The 23554-nt window shown below is 37.6% G+C and overlaps 1 protein-coding gene across 1 annotated transcript in view; it reads right to left on the reverse strand.

Moving 5' to 3' along the window:
- The window catches only part of LOC126203597 (beta-ureidopropionase), a 155238-nt gene that overhangs the window by 66514 nt on the left and 65170 nt on the right, over positions 1–23554 (reverse strand). The window contains exons 2-4 of the mRNA XM_049937960.1: positions 23230–23334; positions 15440–15594; positions 15250–15344 (exon numbers count right to left, since the gene is read on the reverse strand). Coding sequence (XP_049793917.1) covers positions 15250–15344; positions 15440–15594; positions 23230–23334 — 355 coding nt within the window. The remainder of the gene's footprint in view (positions 1–15249; positions 15345–15439; positions 15595–23229; positions 23335–23554) is intronic.

Here is a 23554-nt window from a genome sequence, read left to right on the forward strand (position 1 = left end):
TGGCTTGTATTCCCTTAGCAGCTCACAAAAATACCATTGTTCATAGACAAATATTAAAAATAGTATACTATGGAATGATTTATCCCTTTCTTAGCAAAAGGACTGGATTACTGGCTATGTAGTTGATGCTCGCTTAAAAAGAGTATTGCTGTTATTGAAAAGGACAAGAAGAGTTATACACGGGATACGTCATTAACAATCATGCCATGAAGAGTTTAGAAGCATGAACATTTAATAATATCAACTTTATACATATTTGTGTTAATTACAATTTTATGGGTCAGCCAACTGAAGTTATGAAGTGCAGTCATGTACACAGTCACAATACCAAGACAAAATGTAACTACTTCTACTTAAAAATGATATATCATAGAGTACATATCAAGTGTTTCGCTTAGTTTTAGAGAACTGCCAAACTCTCTAAGAACATGTAAGGTGAATGGTATTAACACAAAACTAAATTTTTTTCTGATGGAGAAATGTTTATATTCATTCAGTGAATTTGAAGGCACTGCTTGTGATATGAATCAGTAGAATATCAACTGCAAAATAATAAAAGTATAAAACAGATCGAATATGCAACAATTGTTTAATGGAACATTTTTGCAAGTGTAATTGTTGCAATACTATTATATCTGATGTTTTCAAAATCCATCATTCTCATGGCTCCATGCAGAGAAGAAATGTAAATGAATACCTAATTAAAATAAAAGTAAAAATAAATCAAGACATGTTGGAACAAGGACTGTGAATAAGCACAAGAACAAAGAGGTCAAAAATTGATACGTTCAACAAAAAATAAATACATCAAAAAGACAGACAGAAGAAGGAGAACACCTAGAACGATTCAGGCAACAAAGAAACCCCCCACCACACACACACACACACACACACACACACACACACACTGGTTAATTCTTGATATTACTTTTTTTAGTAAAAAACACAATATACTATTTTAGTAAACTATACAATACATTAATGTTTTATTGTATTTGTGTTTTGTTTCTCCTTATTATCAAATCATTTATATTAAGTACACTTAACTTGGAGAGGTTCGTTTTGTACCGATTTTAAATATGTTCATTGTTGTCTATAAATTTTTTGACCTTATTTCCTTTTGCACGACTGGTAGCTTTTTCATGAGTCTTACTTTTCAGACACATGGTTTCATTTTTATTAACTGCACCTGATGACAGGGCTCATACCCCAGAACCATATTGTGTAAGAGTTCAATAATAAAACTGTACTGGATGTTTCTGTTATTGCTTCTTAACTCCATCCAAACAGGCCTTGGAAGGCCCAGCATTACCGACCGCCCACCATGTCATCCTCAGCCCACGGGCATCACTGGATGCGGATATGGAGGGCATGTGGTCAGCACACCGCTCTTGCGGCTGTATGTCAGTTTATGAGACCAGAGCCGCTACTCCTCAGTTTGCCTCAAAAGGGCACAGTGCACCCCACTCACCAACAGCACTCGGCAGACTGGATGGTCACCCATCCAGCACTTAACTTCGGTGATAAGACGGGAACCGGAGTTACGACTGCAGCAAAGCCGTAGGCATTTCTGTTATAAATAATTTTTGAAATAGTTGCGTACGTCCCACTAACAGTAGTTAGTTACTTGACGCCTAGCAAGGACACTGAAACGTATTTTAATTTACAATGTAAATTAATAAAATTTTGTGCAAACATAAAATTTAACAAGAGATGTTTGGAACTTAAGGTTATCCCAAAGTTTATTAACACTATGTTTAGACGTATTAAAAAACAACAAACAGTGTGCACTAATAATCTTAAACTATGATGCTTACATAAAGAAATTAATGAGGTTCATAAGAAGAAAATTTTTGTTACAGCAGTCTATTTTTAGCACATTTTCAGTTGACAATATCATCACTCGAAGCCAATACTTTGATGGGGTGCTGTCACATACTCCCTTTCTCAGAAAAGTTCCAAGACAGGTTTCTCTTTTTTTCATTTCTTTCTTCCTTTTTTTTGAAATAGAAGATTGCACTTACCAAGTAATGATCTCAGCTCCTATCAAAGCAGTCAAAGCAGTGCTCTTGGTTATATATACACAGTTGCCAACGTTTCTGGAGGTCTTGGAAAGTGATATTGTGATGAAACTTTTTTTCAGTTACCTTTTCACTCAAGGAAACAAGAAAAAAATCTCGAGGTGAGAGGTCAGGCAAATATGCTGGATGTGGGACGGTAATAACAGAATGTCTGGCCAAATACTTGGTAACAGATAAAGCAGTATGGGGTTTTGCACTGTCAGGCAGTAAGAACCAGCCCACGCGAATGCCAAAAATCGGGACGGGCAACATTGAATTGCTTTTCGCAAATGTTTCGAGACCTTGACGTAAAGAGTTTGGTTCACTATTTGACGTGAAGGAACATACTCAAGGTGAATTAATTCTTTACTATCAAAGAATCCAATCAACATTGTTCTCACAAGTTGTCGTTTGACTTTTTTCGAGGCTGTGATACATACAGGACTTCGCCATTCAGCACTTTGACACCTTCATCGTATTGGTAGCACCAACTTTCATCCTTGGCAGTAATCTTTACAGAAATATGGGATCAGATCTGGGTCTGTCTAGTAGTTCAGCAGAAATTCTTCATCTTTCCTCTTTATAAACGGTTGTTAGTGTGTGAGGGATGATTTTTGCATTACGTTTCTGTTTCCCTAAATCTTTGCATAAAATATTTCGACACACATCATGATTCAAATTAAGGTCTTCTGCTGTTGCAGGCATGGTCACATGATTGTCTTCTTGCAATAACTACCGTACATGCTCCACATTTGCATTGGCATGTGCTGTAGATGGACAAGCAGCTCTGGGATTGTCTTGCACTGAATCTGTGCCTTCTCAAACTTTTTGTGCCACTCGAAAACATGACTTCTTGAAAGTGCCTCGCCTGCATAAGCTTGCTTAATCATTTTCTTCATTCCACTTGGGGTTTTCCCGAGCATAATGCAGAACTAAATGTTCACTCTTTGGTCACAATCAGCACCCATTGTGTCACCGTAACTAATGTGCCAAGAACCAAAACAGTGTGTTGCTTAGTACAGTCCTATCATCTAGTGAATTTGTGCGGAAACATGGACTAGTCATTTCAAGGACACACACATACCAGGTCACATAGAAAGAACATTTGTTCCTTTTTAGTACTGCAATGTCAGAAATAAAAAATCTTCTCCCAGAACTTTTCTTACAAAGGGAGTACAACTGGTGCAATGACCAAGTTAAGAGAAAATATTGATGGCAGGCATGAGCATAAGTTTCAAGGATTAGTGGCAGGGTTAGATACTAAAAATGTACCTTGATGGGGGGCTCCTCATGAATGTGCATTCGGTTTTTTCCCCTTGGTTATAAAACCATACTGGTATACAAGTTAATGAGCAAGAGCTTACAGCATTAAATAAAGGGTTTTCTTTCAACAATAATAAGCATATACCATGGACCTTGCCGTTGGTGGGGAGGCTTGCGTGCCCAGCGATACAGATATCCGTATCGTAGGTGCAACCACAACGGAGGGGTATCTGTTGAGAGGCCAGACAAACACTTGGTTCCTGAAGAGGGGCATCAGCCTTTTCAATAGTTGCAGGGGCAACAGTCTCGATGATTGACTGATCTGGCCTTGTAACACTAACCGAAACAGCCTCGCTGTGCTGGTACTGCGAACGGTTGAAAGCAAGGGGAAACTACAGCCGTAATTTTTCCCAAGGGCATGCAGCTTTACTGTATGGTTAATGATGATGGCGTCCTCTTGGGTAAAATATTCCGGAAGTAAAATAGTCCCCCATTCGGATCTCCGGGTGGGGACTACTCAGGAGGACGTCGTCATCAGGAGATAGAAAACTGGCATTCTATGGATCGGAGTATGGAATGCCAGATCCCTTAATCGGGCAGGTAGGTTAGAAAATTAAAAAAGGGAAATAGATAGATTAAATTTAGATATAGTGGGAATTAGTGAAGTTCGGTGGCAGGAGGAACAAGACTTTTGGTCAGGCGAATACAGGGTTATAAATACAAAGTCAAATAGGGGTAATGCAGGAGTAGGTTTAATAATGAATAAAAAAATAGGAATGCGGGTAAACAACTACAAACAGCATAGTGAATGCATTATTGTGGCCAAGATAAACACGAAGCCCACACATACTTCAGTAGTACAAGTTTATACGCCAACTAGCTCCACAGATGACGAAGAAATTGAAGAAATGTATGACTAAATAAAAGAAATTATTCAGATAGTGAAGGGAGACAAAAATTTAATAGTCATGGGTGACTGGAATTCGGTAGTAGGAAAAGGGAGAGAAGGAAACGTAGTAGGTGAATATGGATTGGGGCTAAGAAGTGAAAGAGGAAGCCGCCTGGTAGAATTTTGCACAGAGCACAACTTAATCATAGCTAACACTTGGTTCAAGAATCATAAAAGAAGGTTGTATACATGAAAGAAACCTGGAGATACTGACAGATTTCAGATAGATTATATAATGGTAAGACAGAGATTTAGGAACCAGGTTTTAAATTGTAAGGCATTTCCAGGGGCAGATGTGGACTCTGACCACAATCTATTGGTTATGAACTGTAGATTAAAACTGAAGAAACTGCAAAAAGGTGGGAATTTAAGGAGATGGGACCTGGATAAACTAAACCAGAGGTTGTACAGAGTTTCAGGGAGAGCGTAAGGGAACAAATGGCAGGAATGGGGGAAAGAAATACAGTAGAAGAAGAATGGGTAGCTTTGAGGGATGAAGTAGTGAAGGCAGCAGAGGATCAAGTAGGTAAAAAGATGAGGGCTAGTAGAAATCCTTGGGTAACAGAAGAAATATTGAATTTAATTGATGAAAGGAGAAAATATAAGAATGCAGTAAATGAAGCAGGCAAAAAGGAATACAAATGTCTCAAAAATGACATCGACAGGAAGTGCAAAATGGCTAAGCAGGGATGGCTAGAGGATAAGTGTAAGGATGTAGAGGCTTATCTCACAGGGGGATGATAGATACTGCCTACAGGAAAATTAAAGAGACCTTTGGAGAAAAGAGAACCACTTGTATGAATATCAAGAGCTCAGATGGAAACCCAGTTCTAAGCAAAGCAGGGAAAGCAGAAAGGTGGAAGAAGTATATAGAGGGTCTATACGAGGGCGATGTACTTGAGGACAATATTATGGAAATGGAAGAGGCCTTGGGAGAGCCATTCCTGACAAAACTCTATCATCTGGTGAGAAAGATGTATGAGACAGGCGAAATACCCTCAGACTTCAAGAAGAATATAATAATTCCAATCCCAAAGAAAGCAGGTGTAGACAGGTGTGAAAATTACCGAACTATCAGTTTAATAAGTCACGGCTGCAAAATACTAATGCGAATTCTTTACAGACAAATGGAAAAACTAGTACAAGCCGACCTAGGGGATGATCAGTTTGGATTTCGTAGAAATGTTGGAACACGTGAGGCAATACTGACCCTATGACTTATCTTAGAAGCTAGATTAAGGAAAGGCAAACCTTCGTTTCTAGCATTTGTAGACTTAGAGAAAGCTTTTGACAATGTTGACTGGAATACTCTCTTTCAAATTCTCAATGTGGCAGGGGTAAAATACAGGGAGTGAAAGGCTATTTACAATTTGTATAGAAACCAAATGGTAGTTATAAGAGTTGAGGGACATGAAAGGGTAGCAGTGGTTGGGAAGGGAGTGAGACAGGGTTGTAGCCTCTCCCTGATGTTATTCAATCTGTATATTGAGCAAGCAGTGAAGGAAACAAAAGAAAAATTCGGAGTAGGTATTAAAATCCATGGAGAAGAAATAAAAACTTTGAGGTTCGCCGATGACATTGTAATTCTGTCAGACACAGCAAAGGACCTGGAAGAGCAGTTGAACGGAATTGACAGTGTCTTGAAAGGAGGATATAAGATGAACATCAACAAAAGCAAAACGAGGATAATGGAATGTAGTCAAATTAAGTCGGGTGATGTTGAGGGTATTAGATTAGGAAATGAGACACTTAAAGTAGTAAAGGAGTTTTGCTATTTGGGGAGCAAAATAACTGATGATGGTCGAAGTAGAGAGGATATAAAATGTAGACTGGCAATGGCAAGGAAAGCGTTTCTCAAGAAGAGAAATTTGTTAACATGGAGTATAGATTTAAGTGTCAGGAAGTCATTTATGAAAGTATTTGTATGGAGGGTACTCGTGTATGGAAGTGAAACATGGACGATAAATAGTTTAGACAAGAAGAGAATAGAAGCTTTTGAAATGTGGTGCTAAAGAAGAATGCTGAAGATTAGATGGGTAGATCACATAACTAATGAGGAGGTGTTGAATAAGATTGGGGAGAAGAGAAGTTTGTGGCACAACTTGACTAGAAGAAGGGATCGGTTGGTAGGACATGTTCTGAGGCATCAAGGGATCACCAATTTAGTATTGGAAGGCAGCGTAGAGGGTAAAAATCGTAGAGGGAGACCAAGAGATGAATACACCAAGCAGATTCAGAAGGATGTAGGTTGCAGTAGGTACTGGGAGATGAAGAAGCTTGCACAGGATAGAGTAGCATGGAGAGCTGCATCAAATCAGTCTCAGGACTGAAGACCACAACAACAACAACAAGCAATTTATTATGAAAATAGTAGAGCGTCTCGTAGCTCACATTATTGTGGCATTAGATCTCTCTACAGCTTTACTGGTAAAAAAAAAAAAGGTTGCTGTGAAGCTTAAGAAAGTTACAGAGTCACATGATCAAGGTAACATGGCAGGCAAAAAGATAGGGACTCATAATATCACTAAAAGCATTAATAAAAAATTGTTAATAAAGAAGTGCTTACAGTATGAGTGTATAATGGCCATTATCTTACCACAAGCTGAATACAAACAAAAAGTTGAAGATTTTATTGTTGAGATAATACTGATCCTGTTAATATATTCCTAGCAGAATTCTAAACTTTGCTTAAAAATAATAATCCAGTATTGAACAAAGAATGCCAATAAAAAGGAGATTGTTGCTGATTTTTAAAAAAAATAAAAAATAAAAAAATTTAGTACTGGAAGGCAGCGTAGAGGGTAAAAATCGTAGAGGGAGACCAAGAGATGAATACACCAAGCAGATTCAGAAGGATGTAGGTTGCAGTAGGTACTGGGAGATGAAGAAGCTTGCACAGGATAGAGTAGCATGGAGAGCTGCATCAAATCAGTCTCAGGACTGAAGACCACAACAACAACAACAAGCAATTTATTATGAAAATAGTAGAGCGTCTCGTAGCTCACATTATTGTGGCATTAGATCTCTCTACAGCTTTACTGGTAAAAAAAAAAAGGTTGCTGTGAAGCTTAAGAAAGTTACAGAGTCACATGATCAAGGTAACATGGCAGGCAAAAAGATAGGGACTCATAATATCACTAAAAGCATTAATAAAAAATTGTTAATAAAGAAGTGCTTACAGTATGAGTGTATAATGGCCATTATCTTACCACAAGCTGAATACAAACAAAAAGTTGAAGATTTTATTGTTGAGATAATACTGATCCTGTTAATATATTCCTAGCAGAATTCTAAACTTTGCTTAAAAATAATAATCCAGTATTGAACAAAGAATGCCAATAAAAAGGAGATTGTTGCTGATTTTTAAAAAAAATAAAAAATAAAAAAATTTAGTACTGGAAGGCAGCGTAGAGGGTAAAAATCGTAGAGGGAGACCAAGAGATGAATACACCAAGCAGATTCAGAAGGATGTAGGTTGCAGTAGGTACTGGGAGATGAAGAAGCTTGCACAGGATAGAGTAGCATGGAGAGCTGCATCAAATCAGTCTCAGGACTGAAGACCACAACAACAACAACAAGCAATTTATTATGAAAATAGTAGAGCGTCTCGTAGCTCACATTATTGCGGCATTAGATCTCTCTACAGAGAGAGATACTGATGATTCATAGCCCAGCCCATGAGGCTGCTACGTATCTTAATGGTGTCCTTATCCAGCATTACTTTTATCCTTAGCATTACCTGGTAAAAAATGGAAGAAGGTTATACAACATTTATGAGCATTTAGGATTCGTAACGGTGCCTCATTAGTTTCCTTCGATATTGACAGTATGTCCACTAACATTTGCAAAAATCAGGTTGTGGGTTTGTTTGACAGTAATTTGTGTACATTTAGTAACTTGTAAAATGAGTGCATTAATGAGATTATGAAACTGCTCACTTGTCTGTTGAAATACAATTATTTTAAGTTTGGTGAAGATACGTGGCAGCAGAACATAGGCTTAGTTATTGGCTCTCCCTGGTTACTACATTAGCGAACATTTATATGTAACATGCGGAGGAAAGATTCTTTTTTGAACATCCACAATTCAAAGACAAAATGATGATATATAGGAGTTATATTGATGAGGACAAAGACCGGATTCCCAATATGCACAAGGCACTGAATAACCAAGCACCCAGCATTAATTTTACTGCTGAGTTTCACCAGAATGGTGGTTTACCTTATCTGGATCTGTTACTTACTTTGCATGATGATGGTATTGCCTTCAACATATCGTAAACCAGTCATGACTGATACATTGATACATAACTCCTCCAAACACCCTAGAGCTTATAAACTGGTGGCCATCAGGTCTGTGTCTCACAGGTTGCATGAGATCCCGCTTAATAAAGAAGGCATTAACACTGAATGGAACACTATAAAGTTTCTAGAATAAGCAAATGGTTACACAATTAAGGAGGTCAAGGATATTCATATGCAAATGATGATAAAGAGTGGGAATAAAGGGCTGGTAACAGTACACTCATTGTGAAAGATGCAGGTGAAAAGAAAGCATTCATTAGGATTCCCTACTATCGGAATATTTTAAAGTGGGTAAATGGCTGAGGGATCTAAATGTTACCCCTGCATTCTTTATACGTAATATAATACACAGGGGCTGATATGGCATGAATACAGGGCCCCAACCATTTAACAAAATGAGGATTTATTATACCAAGTGCACGCACAGCAAATGTAAGTATTTGGGCAGACTGGTTGAAGTTTTATTCCAGGTTTAAGGAGCACTACAATGTAAATAAATCCAAAACTGCAGTATCGATGTACCTTGCTCTTAATGATCACAGGCTGATAATACTGTGGATGATCTATCAATTTTGCATGTCTATCCTAAGATCTTGGCTCTGAACATCCTAGAAGAGACAAAGATATTCTACCATAGAATTAGTAATCCTGACATTCCCATGAATGAGCAAGTAGAACTTAAACATAAAAATATTTTGAGTAATTTTTTGCAGCACTTGTAATAGTCAATTAATTTTTTATCTTATTTGCTCTTGTCAGTACTGTTCCATATTCCTTTCCACGTCCCTGTTCCTGATGTTCTTTATCTATTTTTATGTTTGTTAGGCATTTGATGGCTGGTTACATGGGTACCGATTTGGACACCCATCGCAGTTTTTAAGTTTTTGGTCCTGCAGCCATAGGGCTTTGGATAATGTCATTAGTATTTTTTAAAGTACGGTCTTGGCAGTCTTTTTTACTGGTGTTTATTTTTTATACATTTTAATTATTATACTGCTTTTTCAGCATTATATGTACTTTTGTTGATGGTCACATTTTTAATGGTTCTGGCCTGTGTTTTTATTGTTGCTTCTGTGCTGTTATTATAGCAGTTATTTATTTGACTTCCATATGTGTCTTGCACAATTCACTGGTTTGACATTAGATGTGATTTGTGTGAGTTTTTGTGTTTTTTGAGTTCATTGTTTTTACCTTATACTTTTTCTAATTACTTTCTACTTGGTCCAATATGTTTTTTATTGGGCACCCATCTCTCATATTTTTGCCTTATCTTCAACTGCTGATTACTATTTTTGTCACATTGAAGTTTATGTTAATTTATCTTTTGCTATGAAGGGGTGTTCCTCCTGCGTTTTGTACTGTAAAGTAGCTTATAGTCACATAACTCAGTCCCCGTTCCACTGGTAGACGGAATGTATTGCCATTTTCTGTGAATAATTGGGATGTGGCAGACATTAAAGCCACATCATTTTTCAGACATCATTATTAAGTGGAGTGATGAGGTAAGGAATGAGGATGTTCTCCACAGAATCGGCGAAGGAACATATGGCACAAACAGACAGGAAGAAGGGACAGGATGATAGGATATGTGTTAAGACATCAGCAAAAAACTTCCCTGGTACTAGAGACTGGCACAGAAGAGGAATTCATGGTGGTCAACATCAAACCCACTTTATGGTAACACCACCCCATAACAAAAATTCTGTATCATCAAAAGAAGCAATTTGTCTGTATTGTTTCAGCTGTTCAATTCTCTAAGTTTTTACCAACAATCTAACACCCTAAGTTCTTCTAAAGAAAGTATAAAAATTGGCAGTGGAACATGGCTTGATATGTTTCTTCTGCATCCTTCATAAGGCACCATATATGATCGTTGTGAGCAGAATTATGAATACCGTTTTTCATGCGATCCACGGTAATGTTATTTATGGAATAAGAATGTGATGACTTTCATTTCTTAAATATTAAAAGTCTTGCCATTTTTCTCATAATCGTAACGGACCACAAAAATGTTGGCATGTGATTCATTTCAGTAAAGTGAACAATTCCTTCAACAGAACTAATTGCAACACCTCAAAGTACTAAGGACTCAGACCAAGAATGAATGCTCAAATCACTAGAGCAGCCAGAAAGGCAGATCCAAGATGGCTAGACTCTGCCGTTTAAAATCATTTTGAAGCCATATGCCTAAAAATTTGTTTCCAGTGAGGGTGTAATTCCACTGGTGTTTATTGTCACAGACGTGCTGCAGGCTTCCCCTTTCAAACAGAAATGAAGCACAGCTGTTTTCTGGAAGTTTTAATTATTAGTTTATTTCCTCCAAATCAGTCATTTAGCTGGTCTGTAGCTTTATTTATGTTTTCTTGTAGCTGTGTTTGTTTTTCCCCTGTACGTAGGATGCTTGTGTTATCTGCAAACAAAATATTTAGTTGTGATTCTATTCTTACATGTGTGTCATTTACACAAGGTGTACATAAAGTCCGAGAACACTTTCAATTATTTATTGCACAAGAACTAAGCATTGTACAAATGTCATACATATTGCATTTTGAAGAGAAACTCTGAAAAAAGTTTTTTTTTTTTTTTTTTTTTTTTTTTTTTTTTTTTTTTTTTTTTAATTAGAAACATGCACTATGCAAACCATGAGTGACCCGGCAGACGTCAATACGGTAATCAAATTCTTGCCATACCCGTCCCAGCATGGCATCGTCGACTGTGGCAGTTGCTTCCCGTATTCTCTCTGAGAGCTCTGCTACACCACATGGTAGAGGCGGTACATACACCAGATCTTTAATGTGCCCCCACAGAAAATAGTCACACAGAGTGCGATCTGGTGATCGGGAGGCCATTTTAAGAAACAGCTGTGCTCTTCTGTAGCATGGCCGGTCCATCAATGCGGCGGCTCTGTGTTCAGGTGCCTGCGAACTTCACGATGAAAATGGGGTGGAAAGATGAACAGAGAGTCCAATTGCATTTGAGACATCAGCCATTGCTGCAACATGTCCAAGTAGGAATATCCAGCGACAGTGCTCTCAGCAAAGAAGAATGGCCCATACAGTTTTCGATGTGACAAGGCACAAAAAACATTTACCTTTGGGGAATCGTGCTCAAATTCAATGCATTTGTGTGGGTGCTTTGTACCCCAGATTCAACAATTATGCCTGTTCACTTTTCCATTAGTGTGAAAAGTGGCTTCATCACTAAAAATTATGTGATCAACAATGCTATCCCCTTCCTCATTCAATTGTTGCAACTATGAACAAAACTCAAAACACTGTCTTTGGCGACGTCATTGAGCTTCTGCACTAGCTCCAGTCTGAATGGTTTCACAGACAGCTTCTGTCGTGGGACTTTCCACACTCTCACTGGAGCCATTTCAAGTTCACGGGATGCACGATGCATCGATTTCTTTGGACTCCTTATGAATGTCCCTCATACGCGCTCCACATTCACTTCACTCATACAGGGACGTGAGCTTCTCTTTGCCACGCACCTGTTGTGCCAGTGTTAAATGGCCTTCCTTGTTGGTGGCTTCTTACTGTACTTGGTTTTAAACATCCATTGAACAGCTATAGCACACCTGTTTTTGTCGAACTCCAACACACAGAAAGCTCGCTCCACACCTGAACTCGCCATGTTTATGACTAGCGCTGACTATCGGTAAATTACCAAACTCCACTGTGGCAGTATACATGGGAAAAAAAAGAAAACTTTACATGTTTCTCTTCAAAAAGACATATGTATGATATCTGTACAATGTTTGGTTCTTGTGCAATAAATAATTGCCGAAGTGTTACTGGACTTAATGTACACCCTATACATAGAAGGAAAAGAGTAGGCCTGAGAATGGATCCTTGAGGGACTCCAGTTTTAATTACTCCTGCATCTGAAAAAGTTTATACGTTATTGCTACTTTTTGTTTTCAATTTGTCAGGTATGAGGAGAACCATTTTAATGCAGTGCCTCTAAAGCCATACTTTTGGAGTTTTTCCAACAGGATTCTGTGGTCCAAAATACCAAAAGATTTGCTCAGGTCTAAGAAAATACCAGCAGCATTTTGTTTATTATCCAGTGCTTCTAGAGCACTTTGTAAGAAATTATATATGACACTGGTCTTAGATTAATTTTTCCGAAAACCATGCTGGGCATCAGCGACGATTTTGTTCTTATCCATAAATTCCATTAATCTATTATAAGTGATTCTTTCAATGAGTTTGGCAAAAACTGACAATAATGAGAGTGGACTATAGTTTTCCAAATTTGCTTTGTCATCTTTTTTATGAATAGGGATAACTTTAGCAATTTTAAGACAATCAGGAAAGGTTTCAGTTGAGAAAGATGAACTGATTATCTCTGCAAGGGGTGTTGCAATGTTTATAATACACTCCTTTACAATGAAGTCTGGAGTGCTAATACTCCTGAGGGCGTTTTTCTGAAGGTTTTTGCTATGTGAATGATTTCATTCGAGGATGTGTCGTAGAGATAGATTGACTGGAGGCAAGTATTTACTTTATTCTGTTGGTTAATTGGGCTATCTTTCTTATTATTAATTATTAGTCTTTTTGTATTGTCTTCATAGTACTGCCTGAAGAGATTTTCAATCTGCTGTGGGTCAGTAATTCTCTTGTTGTCACAGTTCAGTGTGATATTTTTTACTATTTCCTTCCTGCTTCATTACTTTCCAGATTGCTTTGCTTTTATTTTCTCACTCTGATATAAACTTATCATTGGCCATTATTTTTGTCTGACATATGACTTTTATATAAATATTTTTTGTGATATAACTGTTGAGGAGAGGGGATATATTGTGTTTTTCTCTGTAACTGAGCAATTTTCTTATTGTGCTGCTTGAGGCTTTTATTCCAATTGTAATCCATGTCTTTGCTTTTAGTTTTGTGTTCCTTACCAGATTTGTGTTCCTTACCACCCATGTTTTGAGAGGAAATACTGTTGGTACAGTATTGAATCAAATGCTTTTGGAAATTTGAGAGGCTGCATGTTCCAGATTGCATTTATCCTTGGATTTCAGGAAGTCATATTAGAAAATAGTAAGTTGTGTTTTACATGACCAGTGTTTTTGGAGTCCATGCTGGCTGGCATGGAGGTCATTCTGTTTGACATACCTCATTACATTTCAGTTTGGGATATATTCTAAGATCCTCCAAAAGAGGGGTGTCAATAATATTTTTGGCCAAGGGATCTATGCTATTTTACAGTCAATGGAGGGGTATCCCAGAAGGTCAAAATTGGACTCATCATCTGCCTGACCCCAACCACCACATAATTCCATCCTGAGACTACACCCTGTAGCAGTTCTTTGGTATATCACAATTTCACCCCAATCATTTCTACATCTACATTTATATTCACACTCTGCAATACACTGTGAAGTCCATGGCAAAGCCCACTTCTTACAGCACCACATATTATGATTTCTTCCTATTCTTTCTGCACCTCGAGAGGAAGAAGAGAGTGCTTAATACCTCAGCAGAGACTGCAGTTAGTCTAATATTGTCTTCACTGTCCCTACAGGATCACTAAATTAGGAACTGTAGTATATTCCTAGAGCTCCCATTCACCTGAGATCCTTGCAATAATATAAGTAGGCTTTCATTGGATAGCTGGCATGCATCTTCAACTATCTAGCAGGTCAATATTATGAAAAGGATACAATGCTAGTTGCCATATAATGGAAATATTGAGTTGCAGAGAGGCTCAACAAAAAGACTGCTAAATAAGTAACCTTTTGTCAAAATGCCTTCTGAATTAGACAAGACACACAAACATCAATGCAAATGCAACTCTCTCACACATGACCACTGTCTCTTGCTGCTGAGGCTTGGTAGCTGTCCAAAAGCTTTCTTGTTTAGCAGATTTTTTATTGGGTCTGTCTGTGACTCAACAGTTCCACCATACGGTGAGTAGCAACCTATCCTTTTCATAATACTGTCATTATACCACACAGAATTTTCCATTGTTTGATTTTATCTGTCAGTTCAGCTTTTTCATCATTTCCATAATGCTTTTCCATGGTTCATCAACCTATTATCATTTGCGCTTCCCTTCTTGATGTTTGCTATGGGTCCCACAGATTGGAGCAGTATTCTAGCAGAGTCATGTGACAGTTTTGTAAGCAATCTCTTTTGCAGACTGACAGCATTTTACCAGTATTCTAACAAAGGACCAAAGTCTAACTAATAACTAAAAAATGAAGCACTTTCAGACCCATTTTTACATGGCTTTTTCCTTGTTTTAATATGAGAAACCCAGCTCCAAGCTTTTCCAAGCATTAATATGACACCATGCGCTTTTTTTGGCACATTTTCATCATGAAACCCTTGTGTTCAATTTTTCACTGTTTGTTCACCATATACAAACAAAATTAATGAGTGAAAGAAGTGCCAAAATATTCTATGAAGTCAACACCTGTAAACACGCATAAAAAGTCAAGAAGAATGGTCAATGACATGGTAGACTTAAATCATAAGCTAGTTTACTTAGAAACACATGGGGGGGGGGGGGGGAGGGGGGAAACAGCCGCCACTATCATCTACAGCCCAGACCTTTGTCTGCAAGATCTTTGGAGAGAGTCTCTTATCTGGACTTGTTGAACAAAGTAATATGTGTAACACCTGAGTTCTTTGGTTAATTTGATACTACAGAAGACATGTACCTGTTTGATAAATGTAGTTGTTGGACCTGTTTCAGCTGATTCAGCAAATTCAGTCCAAGGAAGCCTTTCACGTGTGCAGAAAAAGAAAGGAGTCACTGTGAAATTATATCAATAATATTAGTGCATACATTCAAATAAAAATAGGTTCTACACCAAACAAAAATACAAAATATTAAAAGAAAATACATACCCCATGATTCTTGCAAACACAATATATTGACCCCACTTATAGCTGCTGCCTCAACAATTGTGGCTATGCGCCTGTGTAAAGCATCTCTTTGTTCTGCTATAGGTGCATTAGTTGGAAGTACAATCCTATTTTGTACCAAACCCACACGAACTAGCCTGTGTGATGAAATAAAACAATTTATCCACTGTTGTGAATCCCACCGCATATGAAGTAATAATAATAAATTGTCTTTCTTTGACCAGGAATCAATACACAAAGATACTGGCACAAAGTAATTGTGCAGCAGCCTGTGCCTTGTGCTGACATATTATGCCTACATACACTCATTTCTTAGCTACGAGGTTCTTTTCTGGTGACCAGTAGCACAATACATGAACACAATTTTCAAGCTGCACAGAAGAGACATAAGAATAACAACTAAAAGTAATATTTGAGTTCATGGTAAAAATATTTTAAAAACAGGATATCCTAACTGCGTCAACTGAAATCATTTGCAAGTCTGTTATGGACATCAGAAAAAAACATTAGTAAGTATGTCACAAATAGTTCCATACTTGATCATGGAACAAGAGCCAGTTTGGGCTTTCATTTATTAAGGGGAAAAATGCTCTAACATTACTCGAGCTATTTGAACAAACACAGTAACCAGTCACCTTTTGTATGGCTTGCTATATCCCAAACGTTTAGGAGTAAATGTAACTACTGAGCGAATGGTACAGACATTGAGCCTGTCAATGACTGAATGCCTCTACTAGACTGGTGCCCAAAATTAAAGCAACAAATGGAAATTTTGCAAGGCTGTGTTTATTTTGCCACAAAACAGTATAAACAGGTAACAGTATAGTAGAAATAATGTACAGAATACAGAATGTAAACAACTGCAACATGCATCATGATAGTCAAAAATAGTCTTCATTTTTTTCCAACTTAACATCATCAATAAATGATTCAGCATTCAGTATAAGAACAGCATACTCATCTAGGTATTTGTGAGGGTTCCTCTTCCTGATAGAATGTTGAGCAGCTTCATTTTCAGTTTCCTCTTCGTTATTGCTCAGTTCTGGTATGGGAATTCTTCCATGACCTCCATCATTTGATTTAACAACATCTTTGGTGAGTTCACCTCCATTATTGTCTACCCTGATTTTTCCTGTACAGATTCCGGAATCCAGTCATCGACTGGTATACATTCAAAGTCCAATCTTTGTTTGTAGAAAACAATGTTCCTTCCAGTGACTCTTTTTCCTCCACCTGGACACCAAAGTCTGTAGCCATCAGGACAGTAGCCACTGAAGTAGCACTTCAAATATTTGCTGTCAAACTTCCATGTTCTCACTTCTTTTGATAGCAGTAGATAAGCAATACATCCAAATACTCTCAGCTAATTCAACTTTGGTTTCTCGTTGTACTGTAAAGCTGCAGGAACCTTTCCTTCCAGAGCTGCAGTAGGACTTCTGTTAGTAGATATACAGCAGTATAAACAGCTTCTAACCAGAAGGTCTTACTTAATTTACATTGAAATGTCAAACAGTGAGCTTTCTCAATAAGAGTTCTGTTCATTTGTTGCGAGACACCATTTGCTGAGGAGTGTATCAAATTGTAAACTCAAACTTTATTCCTTGTTCTTCAAAAAATTGCTTGAACTTGATGAACATGCATTCACAGCCATTTTCACACTGCAAACTACTGATCTTCACGTTGAAACGAGCTGTAGCCATGGCATGAAACATCTTCAGATAGCAAGTTGCCTCTGACTTCGATTTCAGTGTGCAAGCCACTGTGAAACGTGTAAAGTCATCGATGAACATGAGCACACACTTCTTACCGCCAAATGATTTTGGTAAACTTGGACCACAAAGGTCACTATGGATCAACACAAGAGATCTGGTGGCACATTTCCTAGTGTGATTGTATGTACGCTGTGATTGTTTGCCTTCAACATAATCTGAGCATCGCTCCTTGGGATTGTTGAAGCAGCCAGTTCCATACCATCAACTTGTGATTGAAGGAGCTTAATGCTATCACAACTCACATGGCCTCATCTCTGGTGCCACAGTTTCACATTAGTTTCAGTTGAAGCAGCTGACTAAGCTTTATGTTGCAAAAAATTTAATATGACTGGGATTTATTCCTATTTGCAATGACAGTGATTTCTTTTCCCTTTTTAATTAAACCTTGAGTTTGTTTCAAATGTGATATTAAAACCATTCATTTCCAATTCTCTAACTGACAGCAAATTATAATTAAGATTAGGCACAAAAAAACATCTTTGATCAGTATCTGACTTTCCTTTCCTTTTACATTAGTAACTTTCACTTCAGCATCAAGAAAAATGCCTGAGTTAACTAATTTAACTTTAACGGGTTGTTCGAGTGTCTTTAAATTAGTGAGAGGTATCTTACTGTTAATCAAATGCTCTATTGCTCCAGAGTCCAAGAACCAGCTTATGTTGTTCTCTGACTGATCCATACATCGACATCTACGTCTACATCCATACTCCGCAAGCCACCTGACGGTGTGTGGCGGAGGATACCTTGAGTACCTCTATCAGTTCTCCCTTCTATTCCAGTCTCATATTGTTCGTGGAAAGAAGGATTGTCGGTATGCTTCTGTGTGCGCTCTGATCTCTCTGATTTTATCCTCATGGTCTCTTCGTGAGATATACGTAGGAGGGAGCAATATACTGCTTGACTCCTCAGTGAAGGTATGTTCTCAAAACTTTAACAAAAGCCCGTACCGAGCTACTGAGCGCCTCTCCTGCAGAGTCTTCCACTGGAGTTTATCTATCATCTCCGTAACGCTTTCGCGATTACTAAATTATCCTGTAACGAAGCGTGCTGCTCTCCATTGGATCTTCTCTATCTCTTCTATCAACCCTATCTGGTACAGATCCCACACTGCTGAGCAGTATTCAAAGCAGTGGGCGAACAAGCGTACTGTAACCTACTTCCTTTGTTTTCGGATTGCATTTCCTTAGGATTCTTCCAATGAATCTCAGTCTGGCATCTGCTTTACCAACGATTAACTTTATATGATCATTCCATTTTAAATCACTCCTAATGCGTACTCCCAGATAATTTATGGAATTAACTGCTTCCAGTTGCTGACCTGCTATTTTGTAGCTAAATGATAAGGGATCTATCTTTCTATGTATTCGCAGCACGTTACACTTTTCTACATTAAGATTCAATTGCCATTCCCTGCACCATGCGTCAATTTGCTGCAGATCCTCCTGCATTTCAGTACAATTTTCCATTGTTACAACCTCTCGATATACCACAGCATCATCCGCAAAAAGCCTCAGTGAACTTCCGATGTCATCCACTTGATACTGCAAAACAAAAACCCTCTTCCTCTCTGATTTTAGCCACAACCACTGAATTTCTGGTTCCTAAGTTCTTGTTAGGTAACATAAATCCGCAGTTAGTCCTTTTGTGACCGGGCTTTCTGCAATGATGCCAAGTAAAGTTGAATGAGTTCCATGAAGTTCCTCGTTGATTTCTTGTTTTACTGGCATCTGACGAAATTTTTTCTGATACCGCAGAGTCTGAAAAGCTGTAGGAGGCACTGTATCTCCATTTCTGTTTTTCCTGATGGCTCCCTTCCGCTTCAACTATTCATTCAGTAGCCTATTTTTCATGAAGCTCAGTGTCAAGTCTTTCACTGAGAGCATTTTGGTTGTAGTGACCACTACATTGTATTCGGCAGGCATCATTAAAAGTAGATGGCATATGATGTCGGCTTCGTTGACAGTAGCTCCAGTCGAATGTAATCAGTTTATCAAATTTAAGAATGTGTTTAGCTAGCATATCATTTGTTCCATTAAATTTTATAGTTAACAACTGTTTTCTCAACAGAACTTGACTAACAATTCCTTTTCTCTCAAATGCATTGCATTGAGATGTCCATAAATCGATATAGGTTACCTTATTTTTCACATATTCCAAGTGACTGTTAGCGTTGAGTTAAACACAATGAGACTTAAATTTCCAATCTTGTTTAGCCAATTCAACCAGTCATGTTTCCTCTGTGATATGCTGTGTACCCGCTCTCCGGCCCCAAATTCCACCTTTGTGAGATAACTCGCTTGCACAAATGGTAAAAGGTCCAATTCCTCGAGAAGAGTTTCCATCCTGAGTTTCCAATTGTTGAAATTTGTTCCATAAAATAAAGGAATACGGAATTTTTCTACTTCAGTTGCCATCTTGAAAAAACTTTATGTGAGCATGCATTCGTGGCCAGGTGTTTTGTTACAAATTTTGTTTTACAACAAACCTGGGCCCATAACCTGATAAATTTTCAGTTTCTCACCCTTAAATAACACTATCAAAATGTTAGAGACTGTCCTTAAATAACACTCACAAAATGTTAGAGACTATTATTAGTTGGTTTTATTAAATTGAAAAAAAAAAGAAAAAAAAAAGAAAAGAAAAGAAAAGAAAAGAAAATACTGAAGACAACTGAGCACAGAATAATGACACCAGCAAAGCTTTTTATCTTTAAAGCTATTTTATGTAAAGCACAGATACAATAATTGAAATTGCGCTCTCAACAATTTGACTATATTCCATTACCCTTGTTTTGCTGTTATCAATATTCCTTTTATAACATCATTTCAAGACAGTATCCATTCCGATCAAGTAATCTCCCAAGTCATATGCCTTCTTGAGCATGCTTGACAAGTTTACATCATCAGCAAACCTCAAAGCTTTTATTGCATCTTCTTGAACTTAAATTACATTTCCAAGTTTCTCCTCAGTTTCATTTACTGCTTGCTCAATGCAGGATTGAATAAAATCAGGAATATGTTACAACTAAAATAGGTTTATTCAAAAATGTATTCAAAGTGTACCTCTTAAATATCACTTAGATATCTCAGAACAGAGAGTAATAAAAAATGACAAATAAAATACCTCTGTCACATCTTCATATGTATTCACAATGAAATGCTAGTACAGGAAAATCGGGTGTCCAATATCAGTATTGCATAATCCTAATGTCGCACTGTTTTTCTGAGCTCAACATCTCACTCATTATGAGTGGTTCTTACTCAGTTTTCATAGAGGCAGAATGGAAGACACGTAGATGTAACAGGAGTGAGATATTGCAGAGGATGGAGGTTCATGCTATGTCTAACCACCCTGATTTACGTTTTCTATGGTTTTTCTAAAAATGCCAGGATAGTTTCTTCAAAAAGGCCATGGCTGACCCTTGACCACTCCTCATTAGAAAAATGTATAGATTCACATGACTGTATGCATGTCTTATGTTCTTTCTTGAATGAAGCTGACAAAATGTGTACAATTACAAAATGAACCTTGGACAAATAAATTTCTAATACAGATGCTACTAATAATAATTACCAACACTTACGGTGTACAGATCTATAATCATTTCGACTATTTTCTCAATGCTAAGAGCTATGACATTATTTATCATTAACAGAAAATTTGTCAAATTTGGAAGCAATCAATAAAACACAAGCTTTCAAACGGTAAAATAAGTGACTGAGATATTGGGTATGTGAAAGTTCCCATGGAAGCAGCATGCAAACACGATCACCTCATAGCACTCAGTACGCACTTTTCCACATCAACTGACTCTTTGCGAGACCACTGGTAGCGAATAAAAGCTATCTGTGCAAAATACAGTCTGTTTATGTGCTGTTGTTACTGCCAGTGATGTACATGCTCATTTAAGTCAGAAGGCTGTTGGGGTCTTGACTGCAAGCATGTGAGTGCATATCGTGGTAAGATGTGTGTGCTTAACTGGACTATGGCTATTAGTATCAATCATCTGCTAACTTTCATGACCCCACAGCCCACTACTACTCATCCTGAACAAAATCCCTCACTATGTTAACTATTTTCTTACTGTCATTATAATAAGCAAAGGTTAGCAATGAGCAGGTGCCATCGGAGGATGGAAAAAATCCCTCGTGCAGTAAATGGGTGAAGCGAACAATAATAATGAGTGATAATCTGAGGAAACTGAAGAGTAATAGACATTCTGAATCAAAGAACAATGAAACAGCTATTACAGGGTAAGAGCTGTGACTACAGGAATGATGAAGGGGGAGTATGATGCGTTGAAAAACAGACTCTACAGAAATAAAATTTCTAACAAGTTGGGTAAGGGTACAAGGTGAAGGGTCCACATTACTAGTAGTAGAATAACAGGTACCAACTCCAGTTACATTGTGCAGCAATTCTTGAACTGATAAGACAGTGTTAGGCGATACTAGTCTAATTTCTGCATCTTGCATGATATTTTACTCACTTAAAGGGCTCCCACAATCTTCAGTCCTGCGTAATGTGCATACACTATAGGCCAATGAAAGCCAATGAATGACAGCCAACCACTCCATTGGCCAAGATTTACTTAGTGTGTACGAGTGGCAAATCAGATCCAATGAAGCAGTTGGCCTCAGTTGCAGTTCGGTCTGCTGGCGGTAACATCAATGCATTGGTGGTTGGTTGACATTCAGACTCCTCTCCTAGTGTGGATGCAGGGCTGAATGTTCAGTGGCTCAGTAGCAATTTGTTGTGTCTCTAGAGCAGGTCCGTATTTAATTTATCAGAGAGCCACAAGTCACCCTCAGTATGTTTTATTGACCTTTAATTTAACAAGAACATCATTAGAAGCTCTGTAGTTTACAGTTTAAAGTACAGTAGTTGGTTGTTAAATTAAAGAGTAAAACCATTCAATAAAACATACTGTGTGTGCCTTGTGGCTGTCCTTCACCAGTCACTGTTTCCCATACAGGCAATGCTTGCTCTCACTAAAGGCGTGTTTAAAATAATGGAATTTGGAGAAAGCACTAAAGCTGATAAGAGTTTTATTGTGAACAGCGTTGTTCATGGACCCCTACCAACTGTGATTATAAACAGAAGATGAAAGACTAGATGTTTGAAAGGAAATAACTTAGGTATTAATATGCACAGTGTGGAAAAGAAAATGGTATCTTTATTTACATCTTTTCACTGTGAATGACAAACAGAAGAAAACTGGAAATAATTATTAACTTTCTGCTGCAGGTACGGCTCTGCTAAAAGAGATGTTATCTTTGGAAATTTTAGGCCCAACAATGATCAGTAATAATTCAAAATCAGTAACTTTCATTTGGAAAGAACATTATGTAATAGTCCATAGTCCAATTCAGTTTTAATATAGACACTAATTTTGTGTCACCACACTGTTCCCTATTTTTTAAAAGAGAGGCCATTCATCAGTGTTTCTTTTCTTCTTCTTCTTCTTCTTCTTCTTCTTATTATTATTATTATTATTATTATCATCAGCTTCTTGCAGTAAAATAAATACTGCACATGCAACGACTGCTAAACCTTCTTCCCTCAATAATATCAGTAGGTAAAATTGTAATTAAATGTTACTTTATAATAATAACAGGCCAGGAGCAATATCAGCAAGTTGTCAGAGCCAACCGCGATTCCACACAGCGAATCCCATAGCCTTCATTTGGTGTGGATGAGAAGCCAAACACAATGCAACAGTGACCAATATTCAGCTGAATGTAGTTTCTATCATTCGGTGACCTTCACTAGCCTATTGTGGACATGCCTGCAGAAAATTATTTTGCTGTCCCTTCGTATTTTTCTCTCTCACAACAGTAAGAGGATAGTGTTTTGTAAAACTCAGTATTCTAGGTTTACCTTTGAAAGCGACCATTATTTCCATACAAACTTCAGCTCTTTTTGTAAAGTTAACAATTAACTTGTGAGTAATAAAATAAAACTTTCTTCCTTAACAGCCTGATCTCAAATAACACATACCTGGGATTTCGTAGTTGCTCTGGCTGTGCCTCAAATGTGTAACCCTTAATTTCAAAGTCATGGTTCTTAGCAAGCTCTTCTGCTGTTGATGGTATTTCCAGACTCCTATAAATAAATAACTAAATAACTATACTGTCAACATCTTTAACAATACTTATCTGGAAGGCAATGCATATAAAATGTAATTAGTACATTAAATTGATGTATATGGCACATACTTAAAGAAAAGAGAATTGAACACAGCATGTTTGCAATGAATTTTTTTTTTTTTTAAGTTTCATGTTTTATATTATATAGAGCATTGTATAAAAGAAGCAAGCTGACA

The sequence above is a fragment of the Schistocerca nitens genome, chromosome 9 (assembly GCF_023898315.1).
Source record: "Schistocerca nitens isolate TAMUIC-IGC-003100 chromosome 9, iqSchNite1.1, whole genome shotgun sequence".
Classification (NCBI taxonomy): domain Eukaryota; kingdom Metazoa; phylum Arthropoda; class Insecta; order Orthoptera; family Acrididae; genus Schistocerca; species Schistocerca nitens.